At 38.1% G+C, this 21,291-nt stretch overlaps 6 protein-coding genes and 1 non-coding gene across 11 annotated transcripts; 4 read left to right on the top strand and 3 right to left on the bottom strand.

Annotated features, from left to right (window-relative positions):
- Window positions 1-1,779: 1,779 nt before the first annotated feature.
- On the top strand, window positions 1,780-4,405 carry LOC104765789 (ceramide synthase LOH2). The gene is made up of 6 exons (XM_010509228.3): window positions 1,780-2,323; window positions 2,588-2,799; window positions 2,926-3,081; window positions 3,316-3,501; window positions 3,595-3,773; window positions 4,020-4,405. The coding sequence occupies exons 1-6, from the start codon at window positions 2,174-2,176 to the stop codon at window positions 4,037-4,039; spliced, it is 903 nt and encodes a 300-aa protein (XP_010507530.2). The 5' UTR covers window positions 1,780-2,173; the 3' UTR covers window positions 4,040-4,405.
- A 68-nt stretch (window positions 4,406-4,473) lies between these two features.
- LOC104784172 (UPF0496 protein At3g19250) lies at window positions 4,474-6,173 on the top strand. 5 transcript variants are annotated; one of them, XM_010509257.3, is made up of 4 exons: window positions 4,474-4,809; window positions 4,905-5,387; window positions 5,529-5,828; window positions 5,911-6,173. In XM_010509257.3, the coding sequence occupies exons 1-4, from the start codon at window positions 4,731-4,733 to the stop codon at window positions 5,988-5,990; spliced, it is 942 nt and encodes a 313-aa protein (XP_010507559.1). In that variant the 5' UTR covers window positions 4,474-4,730; the 3' UTR covers window positions 5,991-6,173. The 5 variants fall into 5 exon arrangements, with proteins under 5 accessions (XP_010507559.1, XP_087310602.1, XP_010507536.1 ...); XM_087454476.1 differs by having other exon boundaries at window positions 4,908-5,828; XM_010509234.3 differs by having other exon boundaries at window positions 4,905-5,828.
- A 53-nt stretch (window positions 6,174-6,226) lies between these two features.
- On the bottom strand, window positions 6,227-8,790 carry LOC104705592 (protein CYPRO4-like). Its single transcript, XM_010421620.3, has 2 exons — window positions 6,807-8,790; window positions 6,227-6,712 (listed from the first exon to the last, which is right to left on the bottom strand). The coding sequence occupies exons 1-2, from the start codon at window positions 8,454-8,456 to the stop codon at window positions 6,422-6,424; spliced, it is 1,941 nt and encodes a 646-aa protein (XP_010419922.2). The 5' UTR covers window positions 8,457-8,790; the 3' UTR covers window positions 6,227-6,421.
- LOC104705582 (putative LRR receptor-like protein kinase At1g51890) lies at window positions 8,757-11,813 on the top strand. Its single transcript, XM_087454489.1, has 9 exons — window positions 8,757-9,183; window positions 9,358-9,901; window positions 9,995-10,461; window positions 10,536-10,671; window positions 10,773-10,844; window positions 10,931-10,999; window positions 11,088-11,159; window positions 11,312-11,383; window positions 11,466-11,813. Exons 2-9 carry the CDS (start codon window positions 9,819-9,821, stop codon window positions 11,527-11,529), a joined length of 1,035 nt encoding a protein of 344 aa, XP_087310615.1. The 5' UTR covers window positions 8,757-9,183; window positions 9,358-9,818; the 3' UTR covers window positions 11,530-11,813.
- Window positions 8,855-8,927, bottom strand: TRNAR-CCU (transfer RNA arginine (anticodon CCU)). Its single transcript has one exon. It is a non-coding gene; the product is annotated as a tRNA-Arg (tRNA).
- On the bottom strand, window positions 11,766-13,432 carry LOC104784154 (protein disulfide-isomerase SCO2). Its single transcript, XM_010509219.3, has 3 exons — window positions 13,000-13,432; window positions 12,326-12,452; window positions 11,766-12,188 (listed from the first exon to the last, which is right to left on the bottom strand). Exons 1-3 carry the CDS (start codon window positions 13,363-13,365, stop codon window positions 12,118-12,120), a joined length of 564 nt encoding a protein of 187 aa, XP_010507521.2. The 5' UTR covers window positions 13,366-13,432; the 3' UTR covers window positions 11,766-12,117.
- A 224-nt stretch (window positions 13,433-13,656) lies between these two features.
- LOC104784145 (protein CHROMATIN REMODELING 25-like) lies at window positions 13,657-19,896 on the top strand. The gene is made up of 21 exons (XM_010509210.3): window positions 13,657-13,913; window positions 14,187-14,558; window positions 14,839-14,925; window positions 15,020-15,260; window positions 15,330-15,455; window positions 15,555-15,611; window positions 15,704-15,790; window positions 16,126-16,221; window positions 16,418-16,468; window positions 16,720-16,794; window positions 16,878-16,964; window positions 17,178-17,269; window positions 17,352-17,484; window positions 17,939-18,058; window positions 18,132-18,244; window positions 18,341-18,425; window positions 18,533-18,610; window positions 18,698-18,756; window positions 18,904-19,093; window positions 19,202-19,300; window positions 19,428-19,896. The coding sequence occupies exons 1-21, from the start codon at window positions 13,732-13,734 to the stop codon at window positions 19,734-19,736; spliced, it is 2,739 nt and encodes a 912-aa protein (XP_010507512.1). The 5' UTR covers window positions 13,657-13,731; the 3' UTR covers window positions 19,737-19,896.
- The last annotated feature ends 1,395 nt before the right edge of the window (window positions 19,897-21,291 follow it).

Genomic DNA, 21,291 nt, shown 5'->3' with positions numbered 1-21,291 from the left:
CTTTCGAAGATTCAAGTTAGCTACATGCAAATATAGATTATATGTAAACATAACCCACGTGTGATGGAACAATGGTATGTGTCTAGTACCAAGAGCGTAAGCTTATTACAGTGTTCGATTTCACTGCGTATAAACTACAAACTGTTAGCGCATGGGCCACTTGTTCATTTAGGCTTTGTCTTGAATTAATGCTTTATATATGGATGGTGGACTTTGTTTAGCAAACTCTATTAACATGCGTGCCTAGTGCCTACTCATCTTCGGAATTAGTTGGGTGCTTCGACCAAACCCGAATATCCAAATGCTAAACCTACTAACAACCAAAAAGCTATATTCGTCAAACATAAACCATTCAGATTATTTGGTCCTTAAACTTGGTTTAATGATTATATAATTCAAAAGTAAGGCTACGAGAACTTCCACTTGGTGATTCAAATATTTGGTGCTGACCAAACATTGATTACGTTCTCATATCATATGGTGTTTTGGGCTTGCGCCCAAGGCTATTACATTACATACTCACATATCCTAGAATTGTCACTTAATAAATTGGCAGATTAAAACTATCCATCGGGCTTAAACATAATTGAAGAAGCCCATTTTTAACTGGTTCTCGAATTTATATAGGAGTGTATGAACTATGAAGGATTGTGGTTAACTGGTTTATAGATGACAAATTTGACAACGTAATTAGAGAAGACTAGAGAGTCTAGCTAGATTAATCAAATATGTAGACAGAAGTAAGTGACTTAGATAAATTTTAATATATATTTTGTGGAAAAAAAAGATAAATTAATATATATACGAACTACGAAGTGGCAGTAAAAAAAGAGTCTTTGGTTAGAACTTAGAAATAAATGAGTCCAAGCGTGACAAATAAGAAGACCAGTGCTGAAAGCATGAGTTCTATAAACGCCGTGGATGGAATCATATTGACAAGTGATTACCGGAAAGAAAAAGATTACAATAGCTACACCGACTAATATTTGGTAGGAATATTATATCATACAGAACATACATATTATTATGATTGATCTGTCACGTAGATGAATAGTTATAAATTTAAAGATGTTATATATGAACAAAAAAAAAAAAAACACTTTTTAGGAAAATATCAAGAACACATACATTGACGTAGAAAAGTAGTCCCAGCTAGAAGAATACTATAGCAATGGGGACAAAACACTCGTTGTCAATGACTTCAAATTAGGAAGAGAAAATTAAAAGTTTGAAACAACGAAACTAGCCAATACCACTTGCATTGTTAATATTAAGTAAAGCTAAGTTTTTGTACATAAAGATTATTAACATACAAAATACAAACATAAACAATTAAATATAGATGACTTAACGATGTTAAATACGAAAATATGAAAAGGCTGGAAGCTAATTAAGGGGACATGATCATTGCTTACACTTGAGCATCATGCGTATGCTCCTGCTTTGGTTTAAAGTTAATGCAATCCTTATCGTAGAGCCTAAGTGTGTTCTTATAATTATTCTCGTTTGGCTGAATAGTTATCTTATTATTTTTAGTTTTTAATTGGTTCGAGGTTATTACTTATTATTATTATTATTTTTTGTACAACAGGTTCAAAAGGTTATCTTACTAGAAAATATATAATTTTGGTTATAAATATTGCCCTTATTAATCCAATTCTTCATAAATTTTATTTTTTAAAATACACAAGATGAGCATAATAATTTATACTACTAGTAGTTATCCCTACCAAAACAATAATAATTAATAAATACTAGTTATTAGTATGATGAGTTGTTATGTTGATACGATAAATAAATAAAAAAAAATACACAATAAAGTAATATATAAATATTAAAAAAAAAAAAAGGAAGGCCGTCGTGATGAGATCCCAAACATCAATTTCAATTTCGCTAAAAGCTTTTTAATTGCAATTTCCATCTGTCTCCTCACCGGAGGGATCAAAACGTGCTCCGATTCTCTTCTCTTCCCCCCCGATAAGGTCACGCAAAAGATTCCTTCCGATCGATTTCTCCCTTCCGATCACTAAATTCTCGGCGGTTGTTTTTTTCCCGGCGATTTTTTTGTTCCCCCGACGAAAAAAAAAACATTTTATTCTTTCCGTTGGATGATTCTTCAGTAATAAAAAAAGAGGTCTCTCTCTCTCTCTCTCTCTCCTTCCCGGCGCCGGACATGGACTCCGTATCGTCACGCAGCGTAGACGCCGTCGTAAAGAATCTTAAACCGCCGCCGTCGATAGAGGTCTGGCATTTCCAGATTGCTGTCTATTTCGCTTTCGGATTCTTCTTCTTAAGGCTCTTCCTCGATAGATTCGTCTTTCAAGTAAGTAAGAATCTTTGGAAAATTGATTACGTTAGCAGAGACATATTATTAAATTCGCCTTAAATTAATCATCATCATCATCATCATCATCATCATCATCATCATGATGGTTGCGTTGACAGTTGAATTTAATCGAGAACAACATAACATGTTTTTTCTTGTATTTATATATATATATATATATATATATATATAGATAATTTGGATATTATAAACAAATGAGCTTGTTGGTTGATTCTTGTATATATTGGATTGTTATATCAGAGGATAGCTGTGTGGCTTGTGAGTACTGGTTCTGCTCCGATCAAACTGAATGATGCTGCTACACGGGCTAAGATCGTTAAATGCAAGGAGTCATTGTGGATATTTTTGTATTATGCTGGTTGTGACCTTTTCGTTCTCAAAATCCTTTATCACGAGCCTTGGGCTACAGATATCAAACTCTACTTCCACGGTTGGCCTAATCAAGATTTGAAGTTAGTATTCTTCTTCTTCATATCTTGCTTTTGCTTCTTGTTTAGACATATATTGACATGGCGTAGTTCCCTGGACATTATAATGGAACAAAAAATGAGTTATCTAATGTTTGTTTTTGTTTGTAGGCTTTCAGTAATGCTTTACTATATGTGCCAGTGCGGTTTCTATGTGTATGGTATTGCCGCTTTGCTTGCATGGGAGACCAGAAGAAAAGATTTTGCTGTTATGATGTCTCACCATATTATTACAATCATCTTGATTAGCTACTCCTACTTAACCAGGTAATTTTGATCTATTTGCATCATCAGTCCATGATTTGTTGTGAAAATCTGTATAATAGAGTTCTTATTTATCTGTGGTAGATTTTGATTGGATTGTTAAAACTCAAAAAAGAAAAATTTGCATTTGTTTTCTTGTTAAAAAGATTCGACAGTTGACTCATGTTTTGTTGTTTAGTGAGCTATAGAGCAACCTTAAAAGATTATTTGGGGATTTTTTTTTGTTTTCTTCTGCAGTTTTTTCCGGATTGGAGCAATCATCCTAGCCCTTCATGATGCAAGTGACGTGTTTATGCAAACTGCTAAAATTTTCAAGTACTCTGAAAAAGAATTTGGAGCAAGTGTCTTCTTTGCACTGTTTGCTATCTCCTGGCTGTTGCTACGGTTGATATACTTCCCATTTTGGATCATCTGGGCCACTAGGTAGATACACTTTATTTTAACTCTTTTTACCTACAATGGTCGTTGTCTATGCTTGATCTGACCTTACACACTTTTTTTGTTTTTTTGTTAAAGCATTGAACTCCTGGATTATTTGGATATGACATCAACTGAAGGCACATTCATGTACTATTCTTTCAACACAATGTTACTGATGCTTCTTGTGTTCCACATATATTGGTGGTATCTCATTTGTGCCATGATCGTAAGACTGCTTAAAAACAGAGGAAAAGTGGGAGAAGACATTAGATCCGGTAAGACTTATGTACCTTTGTTTTAGCTCTGTTTTGAGTAAAACTGTTTGTCTATCTTTCATTCGAGTCTGGGCCATTTTTCTATATCGTTAAACCGGCTAACTTTATGAGCAAATGACTTCCTTAATGACTTGCAAAGCCCCAAACTAATTATATTCTTCATTGTTGTATGTCCTGTCGGCTGTGTAAGTGTGGATTTATTAAGGATTATGAGTAACCATTGTTTTGTTCGTTTGTTAATGGCAGATTCAGAGGATGATGATTAGGCTTGTTGCAAGCATGACAGATACGGAACATGTTTCCACTTCTCCAACCAAACCATTTTAGCTGCTGAAGAATTTGTTCTCAGCTTCATTACTTTACTAATTAGAGTTGGAGGTAAAAGAAAAGGAGAAAGGTTATAGTTTACTTTTTTTTTCAATTTTGTATTGGTCTGAGTCCATTTCGACATTAGACTGCATATTCTCTTTGACATATAAGAAAAGAAAAAGAAAAGAAAAAAACAGAAAAATTGAGGTTCTTGTGTTGTTCTATGCTGTATAAAAACTAAATGGGAAGTCTTTGTAAATGCAATTCCTCATTGTATGGTTTTCTACACACCATAGCCTTTGTTATAAAGCTCATTGCTGATATTATCTGTTTTTTACTGGTTACTTGACTTTATCAACTCATGATGAGTTATGAAACCAAGTCCAACCCAATTTGATACAATAGATTATGAAACCATAAAAACCAAAGGAGCTGTTATAAGAGCATATTGGAGAACCAATCATGTATGTTTTGTGCCCAGTATCTCTTGGAGTCTGGAGATGCTCTTTGGCCGAGAACAAATATGATAATCTAAAAAAATAAATTATTAATGGCATTGAATTGAGTACAAGTGAAAAGTCAACGTTACAAGCTGTTATGATGGTTGAGTAGCTTTCCATTGATGAATCAAGTTCATCTTCCCTCTCAATGCCGCACTGTCCTTGCTTTAAGCCCGCTTCTCCGGAGGCCTCTCTCGGCGACGACCCTCATCCACATCCTTCCACAGGTATATAATTTTTTTAATTCCAGAAACTGCCCACCAGGTGTTTGTTGAAATGCCTGAGTGAATAGTGAGTTCGTCTTTGACTCTTTGTTGTACAGAAGGTGTGGCCTCCTCCACTTTTAACCTCAGCCGCGAGTTGGCTCACGCTTTTCGAACTCCTTCCAACAACGACAGACATTCACGGCTTCTAGAGATTGACCCAACACCAGAAAATCTTGAGTTGTTTCTCTCTCAAGAGCTCAAACCAAACAAAGAAAGAGTTCAAGAAGCTCTTAGAGACGCCAAGCAGACTACACTCACCCAACTCGTCTCTACTTACTTCCCACACAGCGAAGATGCTACCCGCCTTTGCTTGAATCTTTACCAGAACGTCCACAGTGCCCGCTTCCACCTCTACACACCTCTCTTAGAACTCTTCCGGGGTAACCCTGCCATTGACGAGTCCTTCTGTAACTTAGCATTCGATGTTTTTCTTAAGCTCGACACGTTTGAAAACCCTTTCTCATCTCCTGAATCTCTCAGCTTTCAAGACACCAAATTATGCATTAACCAGCTGAAGGACAAGCTGGACACCCGTCTCCGTAAGTCTAAGTCACGGGTCCGCCACCTCCACTATGCCACAGCTGGTTCTGCCTTATGTTTTGTTACTGCTGTTGTAGCGGTTGCTGCTTCTGCGGTTGTTATCGCCTATCATGCATTTCCCACCCTTGTTGTTGTTGCAGGTCCCTTGTGCAGTCCCTACCTGCCTCACAGTTTTAAGAAGAAGGAGTTAACTAACATCTCTCAGCTCAATGCTGCTGCCAAGGGTGCTTTTGTGCTCAGCATAGATCTTGACACCATTGACTGTCTTGTCTCTCGTTTGCACATGGGGATTAGAAACGACAAGCTTCTCATTCGGCTTGGATTGGAGAGGGGGAGGGACATGTATTCAATTCAGGAGTTTGTGAAACAGCTTCGCAAGAGCCACGTTAACCAGACCCATCAACTCGAGGTTCTTGTGGCTCATATGTGCCGCTGGTTCGGTAATGTTAACAAATTCAGATCTTTGCTCCTCAACGAAATCCTTACTCCCAGAACCTAAGCTCCTAAGGCTCTTTGTATCAGGATTTTCTCATTTAGAGAACAAATTACTGCCATCTCTGAGTCAATCAAATCAAGATCACCAAGGTCAGTGGTTTTTTTAGCGTCAGTTGGTTTTTGAGTGTATGTAGATGTTGAGCTATCTGTAGCTGGGAATAGAGACTTTTTGGGTCCTTCAATAAAATTGTTCATAGACTTGATCAATAGGTTCGATATTAGATGTTGTATTGGTTCATATCATCATATTGAATAATTCTTTTGGTAAATTCATAAGTTTTCACTTCAAATAGCTGTTTCACAAAGTGTATATGTTTGAAAACTGAAATCAAGTCATGAAAAATTATGAAACCAAGTCATACCCAATTTTACTCGATCGAGAACAGGTAGTGTCATCTTTGAGAAAAAAAAAAAGCCAAATTGTGTCACTCAATACAAACCTTCACACGACAAAAAAAAAAAAAAAACCAAACACTACAACCAAATTCCAAATTTCATTACAAAATCAAAGGAAAACTTTTAGATACAAACTGTTTTTTTAAAGTCGTTTTCCAGAAAGGCTGATGGAGCTGACTTTCTGAGGAGTGGCAACCACAAGCGGTGCTTCTGGCGATTTGTTACCGGAGAAGGAGAAGTTATCATGCATGAATCGGCTCTCAACAATTGACTCATCCTTCAACAAGATCTTGTAGCAGTAACAGCTCTTGAGTCCTTGTTGGTTCCTATAGCATTCGTGTGCGCTGTTCTTCACCCGCTCCAAGTCCCATATCACACTGAATTTCCCCACTGTTGCTACTATGTGCCTCTCTTGCCTCCCACTCTCCGTTACCTGCAAACAATAAACAACAAAGATTATGAGATTTGGTTTTCTAACAATCAAGAATCCAAGGAAGATACCTAGCGATGTATGAAGTGAAACTTACCCATGAGAAGTGACCGCCATGAAACTTGTTATCTTTTCCTGCCAAGTGTGAATCTAGTGGTGTTAGCTTTAGCAGCCTTGGCGCTGGTATTTTGTTTCCCATTCTTCGGCTGAAACCTGTTTTTGTCCGACCATCTTTGTCTGTGAAAAGGGTGCATATAAGAACCAAGTATGTATCTGTTGTGCCCAGTATCCATTTCCCATCATAAGAAACGTCCACATGTGTAATTGGTGAACCGAGTCCTGGAAAAGCCGTTTTCGCCATTCTCATTGAGGTCTTTGAGTAGAGCCTTATCTTTCCATCAAGCGATCCCACAACGATTGACCCATCTCCAGTAGTAGCGAAGCACTGGAAATTTGTTCCTCTAGAAAACTGATGCCCTTGTGTCCATTCCAAGATGGGAGATTCGATGTTCTGCACTATACCTCTCCTGTCCCTCATGTCCCATTGACACAGCCTATTGTCATCCAATCCCAAAAAGGTAGACTCTGATGGATCTAGCTGCGACCCTTTGGTATCATTTGTTATGTCTCTCATCGTAATTTCAGTCCCGTCTTTCTCAAACTTCCATTCTGACACAATCTTCCCAGACTCTATGTCAAGCTGCTTAACACCAGTAGAGTTTGGTTTCCCTAGTTTAGCTGGACTCATCAGCATCATATTAGTCTCTGCCCTCATCAAAAGAGCCTTGTTTGGTGTCGTCTGGCTAGAACCCGATCCAAACTTGGAATTTCCAGTATCAAATCTCACGCACACACCTTTCCCATGAATCCCACGCTCCATATTCCTATAAACCTGAACACCATAATCATTCACCAAGAAGGAATTATCCAACGCTCCCAGAGTCAAACTCTGCACTCCACCATTAGCAACCTCTTCGAACTCTTCAGTCAAATCCCTATTTTGTTTAGCCTGAGTCTCCTCTTCTTCATCAGGTGGAGCTTCAGCATCCTCCCACATAGAATCATCAGCAGCCTCAGGATTAGCCCAACCAATGAAATCTTTCCCATACACTTTAATCCTGCTCTCCTCACTCGCCTTGATCTTATACACATTCTCAAACAGATAGTCCTGGAACCTAGTAACAAACTTCCTATAATCCTCATCCGTCAAGAACTTCAAAGCCCAAACACCACTACTCACGAAATCAACCCTACGTTGATCCCCAAACATCTTCAACTGCATATCAGTCGAAACCCTAGCTTTAACCTTAGAACCATCACCAACACCTAGAAACCAAAAGGACTCACCTCCTTCACCTGATTCTTCACAATCATCGTAATCGCCAATATCTTCTCCGTCGGGCGTCGAAGTCTTGACGAACTTGTAAGAAGTCATTTTATCACTAACGATCCATTTCGCTTTGGGTGTGTTCCCACCGATATGGCGGTAAAGCTTAACAGCGTTCTTCATCTTCGGCGTCACGGAAGAAGAAGAAGGGTATTTCAGCTTTAAGGCTTTTAGCTTCTGCTCGATATCGAGAGACGATGAATCAGATGGTCCTGTAGAAGAAGAAGAAGAAGGTGATGATTCTTGCTTTTTCCTGGCCTCATCGTACTGATCCTCGTTTTCTTCTTCGTCATAGTAATCTGAATCGGATTCAGTATCCGATTCGGTGATCCGATCTTCCCGACTCTGAGAAGTACCCATGGATACGATCAAACGAACGAAATCGAGAGAGAGGTAGCAAAAAAAGTGATTATCGGAGTTGGAATCGAGTCTTTTGTGTGATGGTCACCGAAATTTCTGGGTGGAATCGAGACGAAATTGGAAACTTTTTCAGAGAAATTGAGAGAGAGAGAGAGATTGTAGGAGAAGAAGTTAGGGATTTTGATTTAGAAAGGAGGAATTGGGGATTTTTGGTTCATGTGTTTATAGGAGAATCTGTTTGGGAGATTCGGTTAGCGTTGGTATAACGTTGGGGGTCTTTTGCTTCAACTTGACGCTACGCTTTTTTAGGACGCGTCGGTCACTCTGCTGACTCACTTGTTCCTATTGGCTCTTTCATTTAAAATCAAATTAAAAATCATTAAAAAGTAAAAAATAGACGCGCCAGGTAGGGGTCGAACCTGCGACCTTCTGCTTAGGAAACAGACGCTCTATCCACTGAGCTACAGGCGCCTTCTTGTTCTTAACATAAGGTTTCTTTAATTAAACAATTTACACTTGATTGCAAAAATAAGGTAACCAGACATCTTCTTCAACAGCGTTTTTCTCTACGTTCAATCTCTCTTATCTCCTCCATCAACGACAATGGAAAGAATCTGATCTTCTTGTTCTTTTTTTTGTTTTCTGTTTCTTCAACAAATAATGTTTCTATTATTCTTCTTCCTCTTATCATGCTTCTCCATCTCTACGGCTCTCCCTCCTCCTCGAGGTATCAATTCTTTATTTGTTGTGATTCTAATTTATTATTTTTCTGGTAACATTACATTTACGATCGAATCTCGATAATCATTAATACTATAATTTCCAAAATGTTTTTGAATCCGTGCCTTAGAATTGTTATATACTACACTAATACGTCGTGCTGTTTCAATTCATGTGGAAGGTTTCTTCTTAAATTGTGGATCATCTTCTTCAACGAATCAGAACTAGATAGATTACGCACCTGACGAAGGATTCATCTCCTTTGGAAACACGACGACTATAAAGCAAAAAGATCTCATTCCGATCCTTTCCACACTACGTTACTTCCCTGACAAGTCATCGCGTAAACACTGTTATAACTTCCCTGTCGCCAAGGCCTCCAAGTACCTGATTAGAACCACTTATTACTATGGTAACTTCGACGGTAAAGATAACCCACCTGTGTTTGATCAGATCGTCGGAGGTACTAAATGGAGCGTTGTGAATACATCAGAGGATTACGCCAAGGGTCAGAGTTCTTATTACGAGATCATCGTCGGTGTTCCTGGGAATAGACTAAGTGTTTGTCTAGCCAAGAATGCGCATACCCTTTCGTCATCGCCTTTTATATCAGCTTTAGATGTCCAATCTCTTGAAGATACAATGTACAATTCCACGGACCTCGGGTCTTACAAGCTCAGCCTCGTAGCCAGGAACAGCTTTGGAGGAGACGGAGAGATTATCAGGTGCTGATCTTTTTCATTCCTTAGTTTGATCATCTGAAATTTTCATTTTCTTATCCTTGATTTCTGATGGTATGTTACATGTTGAAACCCTAGCTATCCAGATGATCGATACAACCGTATATGGCTACCGTTTTCAGAGCAGAAGCATCCGACAGTGACTTCTCGAAGCAGAATCAACCCGTCAAACTTCTGGAATGTTCCACCGCCTGAAGCCTTTGTGGAAGGATTCACAGCAAGTATAGGGAAGCCTCTAGAGCTTCAATGGCCGCCATTTCCTCTTCCGGCCACAAAGTATTATGTAGCTCTGTATTTTCAGGACAATCGGAGTCCAGGCCCCATGAGCTGGAGATCTTTTGATGTCTCAGTCAATGGACTTTCCTTTTTGAGGAAGCTCAATGTGAGCACTAATGGGGTTATGGTTTACTCTGGCCAGTGGCCATTGTCGGGTCAGACTCAAATCACATTGACTCCGGCCAAGGATGCTCCCGCTGGACCTGTAATTAACGCCGGAGAAGTGTTTCAAGTTCTTCCTCTTGGTGGAACCACTAATATTAAAGATGGTAATGTCAATGTTCTCTTATTCATGTTTTCGTCTATTTTGCAATAAATGAAGCCACTGGAACAAACAATGCAGCAATTGCAATGGAAGATCTGTTAGAAAGCATCAAGCAGCCTCCAGTAGATTGGTCAGGCGACCCATGCCTCCCTCGTGCTAACTCGTGGACTGGCCTAACTTGTTCCAAAGACAAAATCACCAGAGTGATTTCTCTGTAAGTCAACTCAATAATCTAGTGAAGCTTTTTATTTAGCTGTCAGGCACTAAGTCTAGATCTCAAAGAATCATAATCTAGGATTTTGTTTCTTTTGCTAGAAATCTGACAAATCTTGGACTATCTGGTTCTCTATCACCAAGCATAAACAAGATGACTGCCCTGAAAGATCTGTAAGGATTTCACATTCTAAAAGTTGTTTATGTCTGGGATTTTCTTTTTGTAAAATAAGTCTCAGCTGCAACGTCCGAGTCTGCAGATGGTTGGGGAAGAACAAACTCACAGGACCGATCCCAGATTTGAGTCCAATGACGAGATTAGAAACTCTGTATGCTTTCTTGTAACCAAACTTCTAGGTGTTGTGCAAAAGATTTAGATTATTTGGACTAACCGTTTTCTTTTGTGGGATGGGGCAGACATTTAGAGGACAACCAGTTCACTGGAGCGATTCCTGAATCACTTGCAAAGCTTCCCAGTCTCCGCACACTGTAAACTAACTTCCCCACTCTCTGCTTTTAACAGCAACATATACCGATATACGAATCTGATGACATGAACAAAAATGTGCACTTTGGTTATAAAACAAACTAAAGTATGACCTGTATCAAAATGTGTATCAGATTAATAAGATAATCTGCAGGTCCATCAAGAACAACAAGCTTAAAGGTACAATTCCTAGTGTAATCCTCCAGAGAAAGGGCCTAACTATTCAGTAAGAATCATTACCAAGTTGGTATCTTAAAAAGAACCTGAATTTTTGATAAGCATTTTAAAACAAATTTTACTTGTTGTAGGGCGTCTCCTGAGAACATGCCAAGCACAAATAACACGGGCCAAATTCGGGTTGCTAACAGCTGATCAGATTCTAGTGATAATTCAGAAACTACAGGTTCATGTTTCTTAGCCTCGAAAATTGAAGAACACATCATAACATGAAAGGGGTCGATCAAGGATCTGGCCAACAGTTCTACTTTTGCAATTCTAGATGACTGTATTTATTCCTTTCAATTCATGGAAAATATGTATATCATCTGTTCATGTTATTGAACCACCTTTGAACACTAGAGTAACTTAACTTAGACCAAGAGGCAAACTGGCAAAAGCACATTAAGATTATTGAAGTGGATCGTGTTACAACTATCTTTTCTCTGGGATATACAAAAGTAAAATTGAAACAGCCTAAAACACACATCGCGTCTCGATTTTTGATACATATAAAACAGTAATTGCCTATTTGGGTGTATTGGTGAAAGAAGACGCCATTATCTGAGCAAGAATCAGTAGTTTCTGTCTATACCTCCAATTTACTTGTTTGGGCCAAACATCCCAAAGAAGCGCCTATCTCTCTCTTCTGTGTTGTGGTTTTTTACGTGCAACGAATAAACTTCAACAACAAATCCAAGCTCACATGCATGCATAAATGGGACTCTTTTAGCACATTCAAGGTCAAGATATTTCCTTATCTAAGTCTTCCATCACATCAATGTCCGTTCTAGATGTTATTTTCTGCACATATCCTGCAATCAGGTGAAACTTCTAAAGTCAATATACACTAGGTAGAAATCAAAGTGCAAAACTCAAATAGTGTGGCAGAAAAGTCACTGGAAGGAAAAAAAAATAAACCAGAGAAAAAGAACCATAGTCAGAAACTTACCAATCCCTTGGCAGGGTATGCATTTGCATATAACCTCTTTACCCCTTTTCTTGTAATAGCTGACAGTTCCAGACCCTTGGCAACTTCTACACTTGCCAGTCCATTCATAAACCACTTCCTTGCAATCCTGAGAATTGGTCGGGTATATCAAGACTAGAAAAAAAAACAATCACAAAGCATGCAAAAAGCAAAAACTGCCTCATTCAGGATATATTCTAAGCGTAATGTTACCACTGCCTATCCAGAAGAGCAAGTGCAGCATATCTTTTCAGAAAAGGATAGTTCATGCCAAAATTAAGCACCATTTTTACCATTCTTCATCTAACCCTATCCCATATCACTAAGAATTTGCATGTATACTTTGACATTACAATTGATACCAATGATTCTACCATACAAATCCAATGAAAATGTTTCACATCACATTCAGAAACATCATTTGCCTTCAAGAATATGGCTACATATATGAAAGAACAATCAAAACCCAATCTATAAGCTACAGAAGCTACTCATGTATATGTGCATAGTGATTGGTTCGAAGGCACATGATAGAGCTAATAGTTGAGCTAGCTAAAGCAATTCAAATATTCATCTAAATGAAGAAGTGCAAGTATCCTTGAGGCTCTTATCCAATCATCAAATTCCATAAACGAAAGGTTGAAAAAAAACAAAACCTCGACTACAGGATCACATTGCAACCTCCGGTCAATCACATCCGGCGACACAGGGGCTGTATCAGGATAAGTCATAGGAAGAGGAAGCGCGTCGCCGTCATCTACCAAATAACTCTGTCCACTTTTCGACCAGAGCAACCTCCTCTTCCTCCACGTAGCTCCTTCACCATTCCCACCGGCGGAAACGGAAACATCCCGAGACCTCGCCGTGTCAGAGGTTGAATCCGGTTCCCGAGGTAATCGGATTCCGTCTCCAAGAGGGATATCTGCGGTGGCGCGGCAACGGAAGGAGCGAGAAGGAAGACGAGGAAGGTAAACGAGAGGTCTGTGAGAGGGCAGAGAGCGATAAGGGTATAATCGGAACATTGAGTCGACAAGTTTTTTGCAGGTGCGGCCATGAAATTGGGTCAAGTAATCAACCTTCCTCGACGAATTAGATATTTTTATTTTTTAAAATCGTAAATACTTTAAAAAAAAAAAAAAAAAAATTGGGGGAAATTACAACATTCATGAAATTTATTAACTTAACTGAGAGGAGATGTTAAAGCGTACCATATACGCTGAAGGGTATTTTAGTCATTTTCGTAGGGTTGTTTTTTTTTTTTTTTCAAAATTATTTGTTTTTTTATTTTCCTTTTTGTTTTTGGTTTATTTCTTGCCGCCAAAAGAAAATTTAGGAGTGGGGTGTAAAAGCGGAGCTCTCTGGACTCGTAGGGGGTGTGTGTGTCGACAATGGAGGAAGAAGATATAGAGATCCTTTCATCTTCCGATAGCGAAGATTCCGGAGATAGCTATGAAGAAGAGTCTCAGGAATCGGAAGGGGAAATCGAAAACCCAGAGTGCGAAGAACGTCCGGCGGTTTCTCCTTCATCCGACGCCGATCGGAAATCTAAGAACGTCAATGATCTTTTGAGGTGCGTAATAGAATCTCCTCGATCTCAATTTTAACTTGAATCTGATAGATGCTTCGTTCCGTTACGTCTATATATATCATTTGGAGTTCGAAATTTTGGGGGTTTCTTCGCGTCTCGTGTTCGATTAACTCCGTTGAAATCGATATTTTCTAGTTTCGTAATGATGATTATGATTGGGTATCTGAAGCTGTATCAATTGGGTATTCGACTGTTGTAGTATATTAAGAAATCCTTTAGGGTGATTGTTTTATGAAAATGGGAATTGGTTGACAGGGGCAATCTGGTCGTACAACGGCAGCCACTCCTTCCTCGGGTGCTTTCAGTTTCAGAAGGAGCGGCAGTTTGTAGGAAGCCCTTCAAGCCTCCGTGTTCTCATGGTTATACTTCCACGGGGCAACTCTCTCGTCGTCTTTCGGCTCGAAAACGGTTTGTCCCATGGGGTTCAACAACTCCAGTTGTGGTTGTTTTACCTACTAAGCTAGAAGAATCGCCCAATATCGAGAAAGATGAAGAAGAGGAAGTTGTTTGTTTGCCACCTGATGTTGAACCCTTGATATTGTGGCAATCTGAAGAAGATGGAATGAGCAATGTAACAACAATCATGGTGCACTCATTGCTTGTCAAATTTCTTCGCCCTCATCAAAGGTATTCATTTCTATCAAAGGATTGACATCGTGTACAGTGTGATCTTTTAAAGATCGTAAAATTGATATTCAATCTGTGCTGTCGTCTTAAAAATTCCAAAGCATTCAATATTTTTCGTGTTGAACCACGTCAAAATGTGCTCTTCGTTTAAAATGATATTACCCTCAGTGAGCGGCTGGCGAATAGAACAAAGCAATGAGTATAAAGTTATCTGTTGTTGACATCGAAGATGTGTATACAACTTTACTTACATGGTGAGGTGGTTTTTCTGAGACTGCAGAGAAGGTGTCCAGTTCATGTTCGATTGTGTGTCGGGACTACATGAGTCCGCAAATATAAATGGGTGCATTCTGGCTGATGATATGGGGTAAAATCTATCTTCTCTGTTTTTAAAAATTGGATCTTGAAACTGCATAATTTTCTAGGTAAAGTTCTTATTTCCTTCTAAATTGATTTGACAGTTTGGGGAAGACACTGCAGTCCATTACTTTACTATACACGCTTCTTTGTCAAGGATTTGATGGGACGCCTATGGTTAAAAAGGCCATTATTGTTACACCAACGAGTCTTGTCAGTAACTGGGAAGCTGAAATTAAGAAATGGGTTGGTGACAGGATTCGTCTTATAGCCCTCTGTGAGAGCACTAGAGATGATGTTATATCTGGAATAGATAGTTTCACTCGACCACGAAGTGCTTTGCAGGTATAGCTGTGCATACTTTTTTAGCTGACTCTCTGAGAAATGCACTTATCACCTAATTAATGTCAACAGGTACTTATCATTTCTTACGAAACATTCCGAATGCACTCATCCAAGTTCTTGCAGAGTGAATCCTGTGATCTTCTAATATGTGATGAGGCCCATAGGTTGAAAAATGACCAGACACTAACTAACAGGGTAACATGCAAATACATTCTTATTTCGTATCCTTCCAGCTTGATATACTTTATTTCCAATTTATATTCTAATATTGGTTATCATCATATTTGAATACAGGCGTTGGCTTCATTGACATGCAAACGTCGTGTTTTGTTGTCTGGAACTCCCATGCAGGTAATGGAAAGTTTCACTGATTATCTCTAATAAATATCTCCTGACATTTAAGACTAAGCTTTCACTTTTATTTATGCATCTGAATGTTCCAGAATGACTTGGAAGAGTTTTTTGCCATGGTAAACTTTACAAATCCAGGGAGTTTAGGTGATGCTGCGCATTTTCGCCATTATTATGAGGTGACAGACTTTGTATTTTGATGCCGATTTGATAATTTTGTTTTCTGTCATCTCTAACTATGTTAAGATCAATTTTCCTATGCTATTCTTGGCCTGAAAGTGTAGGATTAGACTAAATTACTTTGTAGTGTATAGTTTGCTGCTATAATTTATATTGTTTCGTTTCCGGTTTTGCTGCTTCATGGCTTTGGAAATTGTGTTCTTTTAGAACTAGTTTTTGGATGAGAGAATTTGTTTGCACTGTTTATCTGTGTCATAAAATTTCAGTTAAATTGATTATGTTTCTTGCACTACCTTCTTTTGATGCATCCTTTTTTAAATATATGAAACATAAGACACCTATTATATGTGGAAGAGAACCTACAGCCACTGAGGAAGAAAAAAACTTAGCTGCTGACCGCTCCGCAGAACTGAGTTCAAAAGTCAATCAGGTGATTCTTCTTAGCGTTTTATATTTAAATAAAATTTCATCATCATCAAGATATGTCTCTTAAAATAAATGCAATATGCTTAGATGATGTTGGTATGATGATCATTGAAGGCATTACTTCAACTAACCATTTAGATTTGTTGTAATGTTGTTCAATTTTTACTGCTATATCTTATGAAGCTTCATTTTGTTTACAGTTTATTTTGAGGAGAACCAATGCATTGCTCTCAAATCACTTACCACCTAAGGTGATTTTCCTTCTGCATTTGACGCAGTCTGAATATAGTTTATTACGATGCTTTAGAATTCGAGCCTTTACTACTTCTTGATATGTCGAACTGTTTCGTCATATCGAGTAATATACCTGTAGGTTAAGCAGTGATATAATCATATTTATGAATGTGTCATCTCTTTTCGTAGCTACAAATTTTTCCCTTTGCTGCTTTCTTTATTTTGAAGCCAGAAATACATCAAAATCTTGATGCTGGATGTTTCACAGATAATTGAAGTAGTTTGCTGCAAGATGACTACTCTCCAGTCCACTTTGTACAACCATTTTATTAGCTCAAAAAATGTAAGAATTGATTCAGTCATTCTTATTACGTAGCGTAATATATTTAAGTTAGATTTATATACAATGCGTACCTCTGACTGCAGCTTAAAAGAGCACTTGCTGAGAATGCAAAGCAAACCAAAGTTTTGGCTTATATAACAGCTCTTAAGAAGCTCTGCAATCATCCCAAGGTAAAAGTCTTAGCATCATCCATTTGCGCTTAAGTTTCTCCAATATTTTTCTGAGTCATCTTTGTAACATCTTACAGCGCCATTATCATGTTCTCCTATTAAGACTCTAGTTTTATAAATTTCAGTGGTCTATGATCTATTTGATCAACAAAATCTTTTTCATCATTTTTTCCCATTTATGTTTAATGATAGCCCTATTCTTTTTCTATGTAGCTAATCTACGATACAATAAAAAGCGGCAGTCCTGGAACTGTTGGGTTTGAGAATTGCTTAGAGTTTTTCCCTGCAGAAATGTTCTCTGGGAGGTAGGCTTCTATCTGTAGTTCAATTCATTGCATGTTTGCATGTGTGTCACTACTAGGGATCTAAAGGGAACTATCCTTTCAGATCTGGAGCATGGACTGGAGGTGATGGTGCCTGGGTCGAGCTCTCTGGGAAAATGCATGTTCTCTCCAGACTTTTGGCCAACCTACGTCGGAAAACTGATGACCGCATTGTCCTTGTATCAAACTACACACAGGTATGCTGAAAATTCTTAATTTGGGTTAGATATAAAAGGGACAGTGCATAATTTTGGTCATAGAGAATGAAGTGTGAAATGCCCCCACATGGATTTTGAACAGATTCAGCTGCTGGTTGTCACTAGTGATGTTATTACTGGCCTAAATTTCATTATGGATGTTGCAAATTTTTTTGAATTAGTCTTTACATAAGCTATGTGTTATGTTATCCTGATTTCTATGAACCATCATACTTTGTGGAATTTTTGCATGTGATACTGGATAAGCTAAAGAACTCCTTACCCTGATTTGTCTATTTGTAACCAAAAAGCAACTCTTTATTACAAACATCAAGAAGTGAATTATGTTTGTTGTTTGATTGTATAAAATGAACATGATGGTGTGTTGCATATATATAGCAATTGAAATCCTGTCTAAGTATACAATAATCATAGCCTGCACCTTTTTCACCAGACATTGGATCTTTTCGCTCAACTCTGTCGTGAAAGAAGGTATCCGTTTCTGAGGCTGGATGGATCAACAACAATCAGCAAGAGGCAGAAGCTTGTTAACCAGTTGAACGACCAAGCAAAGGTACATGAGCTTATCTATTTGTGCTCTTGTTTCAAACCTGAGTGTAACCTGATTTGACTTTTGGCTTTTGTAGGATGAGTTTGCATTTCTCTTAAGCAGCAAGGCGGGTGGCTGTGGATTAAATTTAATAGGTGCTAACCGACTTGTTTTGTTCGATCCCGATTGGAATCCTGCCAATGATAAACAAGTAATTACCATCCTAACTTCCCCTTAGATATGTTTGAAATCAATCTTGAAGAGATGGTGGATTGTGCTTTACATGCATTATTTTGATGTCTAAACAGCTGCGGCTAGAGTTTGGAGAGATGGGCAAAAGAAAAGAGTATATGTCTACAGGTTTCTTAGTACCGGAACTATTGAAGAAAAGGTACTGCATAACACCAACATAACTAGCCTAATCTTTTACTCAATTTTCCTCGGGGGAGTAATTGTTTACTCAGATTCATATTGGTTTTTTATGTGGTACATTGGTAGGTTTACCAGCGCCAGATGTCAAAAGAAGGGCTTCAAAAAGTTATTCAGCATGAACAGGCGGATAACAGCACGAGACAGGTCCTTGATGGAATGTTATATGCTTCATCTATTAGTTATTTTGTGTCTAATGCTTGAATATCAACCACAGAATCTTTGATTTTACAGGGGAACTTACTTTCCACAGAGGATCTACGAGATTTATTTTCCTTCCATGGGGATGTTAGGTATGTGTTTCTTCTGAATTCAGGAAATATGTTGTGCCAACTCAGACATGGTTTCTTCTATCCCCTTTCTGGAGACAGATTTTGCACCTCAAGATTATATGCATTCCAATGGTTTACTCAAAGCCTTTTTCCTGGTAATGTGACTAGGTCTGAAATCCATGAAAAGATGAGCTGCATCCGGTGCCAAAATGATGCCTCTGGTACTGAAAACATCGAAGAAAGAAATGAGAACAACGGTGATGGCAATGCTTGCCAGATTGACATTGACCAAGAAGACATTGGTGGATTTGCAAAAGATGCAGGATGCTTGAACTTGTTAAAAAACTCCGAGAGACAGGTCCCTTCTTCATCAGTTCTACCGTCAGCTACAAACTCTGCTCAAGTGCTCATGTCTCTTGCCTTCCGATTAATCTAAAAAGCTTATTTTTCCTGTGAATATTCTCAGGTGGGCACTCCATTGGAAGAAGATCTAGCTAGCTGGGGTCATCATTTTACCGCAAAATCCGTTCCAGATGCTATACTGCAAGCTTCAGCAGGTGACGAGGTGAGTTGTCTCCGATTTTTTTTAATCTAATCCATCATAAACTCTCCCAATGTCTGATTTATCGAAAAGCCAATAGTTTTACAGGCTTTGTGATAACTAATTTCATGGTCTATTAAAAACATTGCAGGTTACATTTGTTTTCACAAACCAGGTAGATGGGAAGCTCATTCCCATCGAATCAAATGTTAGTCCGAAACTAGTGGAATCCGAAGAGCACAATCGGAACCAAACTGTAAATAAACGTGCGTTTAACAAACCACAACAAAGACCTCGGGAACCGCTGCAACCTTTATCTCTCAACGATACCACAAAAAGAGTCAAGTTGTCTACTTATAAGCGTTTACATGGCACTAGCAACATTGTTGATGCTCAGATTCAAATGTCTCTACAAAGACCTAATCAAGTTTCTGTAAATCATGATGATGATTTTGTATGAGATTAAAGTTTTTGAACCTCGAGATCCATCATTGGGCTTGAAGTTTACTCCATAAATGACTATAATGGATTTATGATGTGGGAATGCTAGCTGGAGTGTTCCCTTGAGGTTATAAGTTGAGGGGACAGATTTTGATGGATTTATGTGGGCATTTGTATTTTCCCTCGTGAGGTTCATTAGACTTATATATAGTACTCGACGTGATATGGTGTACTATAGTTAGGGATGTTTAGAAGATAAAAAGCATGCATATTTTATTTATGAAAGGTAACTGCCAATATCGATCCATGAACATATGATTAGACCAGTCGAAGCCCAAATTTTGAAAAGTCATGACCGAACCGGATAGTTTAGATCCATCATAAATATTGGCCTTTCACCCTTTCGTCCTCATATGTAGAAAAACTAAATGATAGTATTACTTTAGGGTGGGTTAGTCATTTTTCTATTGTTTTTTTCTCAAGGATCCGGAAATTAGTGTAGAATTCGGATATTAAAACAGAAAGTAAAGACATAATAATAATTCGACGTGTTTGTTTGTCTTTTTGTTGGTGATCAAGGACTTAAGTGTTAAGAAATCAGAGATTAGTGAGGTGAAAAGCTAGTTTATTTGTTTAAGTAATAACAAAAATGTAAAGAGGTAATAAGTTTTAGAGGAAGAAGACAGAAGATGTAGAGAAAATTGGGGACAAGAAGACAGCAAAAATAAACTTTAGATACAGCTTACTTATCCACCACAAAAGTCCTCTGATACTATCTATATGTCTAGATTCCCTTGTCATGCTTTTTATAAATAAGTTTTTCAAAATATAAATCCTACTCTAGCTAGTTGATTGGTAATTAATTAATTCATCTCTAATTGTCGATAATATGGGGAAGTTAAAATACATTTTTCACTTAAGAAACTCGATCTGACAAAAACTTGTAGGATCTTGAATCTAAAATCTAAATGCGCATGCAATTGCACTCTCAAGGGACATGGTTTTTGCAATTTCCGTAGATAACTTTTCGTACACAACTATTATATGTCGTCGAGTATACGGTATAAAAGGGCCACGCGTCAAAGCCCTAGTTGGAGAAACGTGGGGAAATTCCCATTAGGACTGGAAGTGAAGCACGTGAGGGTCACAACAAGACAAACGTTACCAGAGTTTTAGTCAAACCCTAAAATCTGAATCCAGAAAGATAGATTTCATTTCACAATTATATGTTATTTATTTTTTTAAATATTGTTTTCTGTTTTGGGGCTTTTGGATGAGTTGAACATTTACAGCTCAGCCTCACATGGCTCTTTTGGTTCTACAGTGTTTTGTCTGCTCCTTTGCTTCTTCTGTTTGTCTATAACAATTCTATAGTTAAAGAAATGACCAAAACCTATGCTTCAGTCTGGATTATTTGAGAGAAATAGAATTACTATATTTTCTTCGATTATTTTGCATTCTCTTTCACTATCTCCATATCTTTCTAATTAGAAGATTTTCTGTTATTTCTTACTTCTGTAATTCATGTTCATGAACCGTCTTTCCAATTTAATTTCCAGATGCATGAAAGGTCT

This window comes from Camelina sativa, chromosome 1 (assembly GCF_030686135.1).
Source record: "Camelina sativa cultivar CO46 ecotype springtype chromosome 1, ASM3068613v1".
Classification (NCBI taxonomy): Eukaryota; Viridiplantae; Streptophyta; class Magnoliopsida; order Brassicales; family Brassicaceae; genus Camelina; species Camelina sativa.
This window is presented reverse-complemented; position numbering and strand designations above follow the sequence as displayed.

Coding starts and splice junctions, on each gene's coding strand:
- LOC104765789 (XM_010509228.3), top strand. CDS start 2,174: ATGGACTCCGTATCGTCACGCAGCGTAGACGCCGTCGTAAAGAATCTT. Junction 2,324..2,587: donor TCGATAGATTCGTCTTTCAA/GTAAGTAAGAAT, acceptor TTGTTATATCAG/AGGATAGCTGTGTGGCTTGT. Junction 3,502..3,594: donor TGGATCATCTGGGCCACTAG/GTAGATACACTT, acceptor TTTTTGTTAAAG/CATTGAACTCCTGGATTATT.
- LOC104784172 (XM_010509234.3), top strand. CDS start 4,731: ATGCCGCACTGTCCTTGCTTTAAGCCCGCTTCTCCGGAGGCCTCTCTC. Junction 4,810..4,904: donor TCATCCACATCCTTCCACAG/GTATATAATTTT, acceptor TTTGTTGTACAG/AAGGTGTGGCCTCCTCCACT. Junction 5,829..5,910: donor TCATATGTGCCGCTGGTTCG/GTAATGTTAACA, acceptor TCTTTGTATCAG/GATTTTCTCATTTAGAGAAC.
- LOC104705592 (XM_010421620.3), bottom strand. CDS start 8,456: ATGGGTACTTCTCAGAGTCGGGAAGATCGGATCACCGAATCGGATACT. Junction 6,713..6,806: donor ATGGCGGTCACTTCTCATGG/GTAAGTTTCACT, acceptor TATTGTTTGCAG/GTAACGGAGAGTGGGAGGCA.
- LOC104705582 (XM_087454489.1), top strand. CDS start 9,819: ATGTACAATTCCACGGACCTCGGGTCTTACAAGCTCAGCCTCGTAGCC. Junction 11,160..11,311: donor CTTCCCAGTCTCCGCACACT/GTAAACTAACTT, acceptor GATAATCTGCAG/GTCCATCAAGAACAACAAGC. Junction 11,384..11,465: donor AGAAAGGGCCTAACTATTCA/GTAAGAATCATT, acceptor TACTTGTTGTAG/GGCGTCTCCTGAGAACATGC.
- LOC104784154 (XM_010509219.3), bottom strand. CDS start 13,365: ATGTTCCGATTATACCCTTATCGCTCTCTGCCCTCTCACAGACCTCTC. Junction 12,453..12,999: donor AATGTGATCCTGTAGTCGAG/GTTTTGTTTTTT, acceptor ACCAATTCTCAG/GATTGCAAGGAAGTGGTTTA. Junction 12,189..12,325: donor CATACCCTGCCAAGGGATTG/GTAAGTTTCTGA, acceptor ACCTGATTGCAG/GATATGTGCAGAAAATAACA.
- LOC104784145 (XM_010509210.3), top strand. CDS start 13,732: ATGGAGGAAGAAGATATAGAGATCCTTTCATCTTCCGATAGCGAAGAT. Junction 18,245..18,340: donor AATCCTGCCAATGATAAACA/AGTAATTACCAT, acceptor TGATGTCTAAAC/AGCTGCGGCTAGAGTTTGGA. Junction 19,094..19,201: donor TAAAAAACTCCGAGAGACAG/GTCCCTTCTTCA, acceptor GAATATTCTCAG/GTGGGCACTCCATTGGAAGA.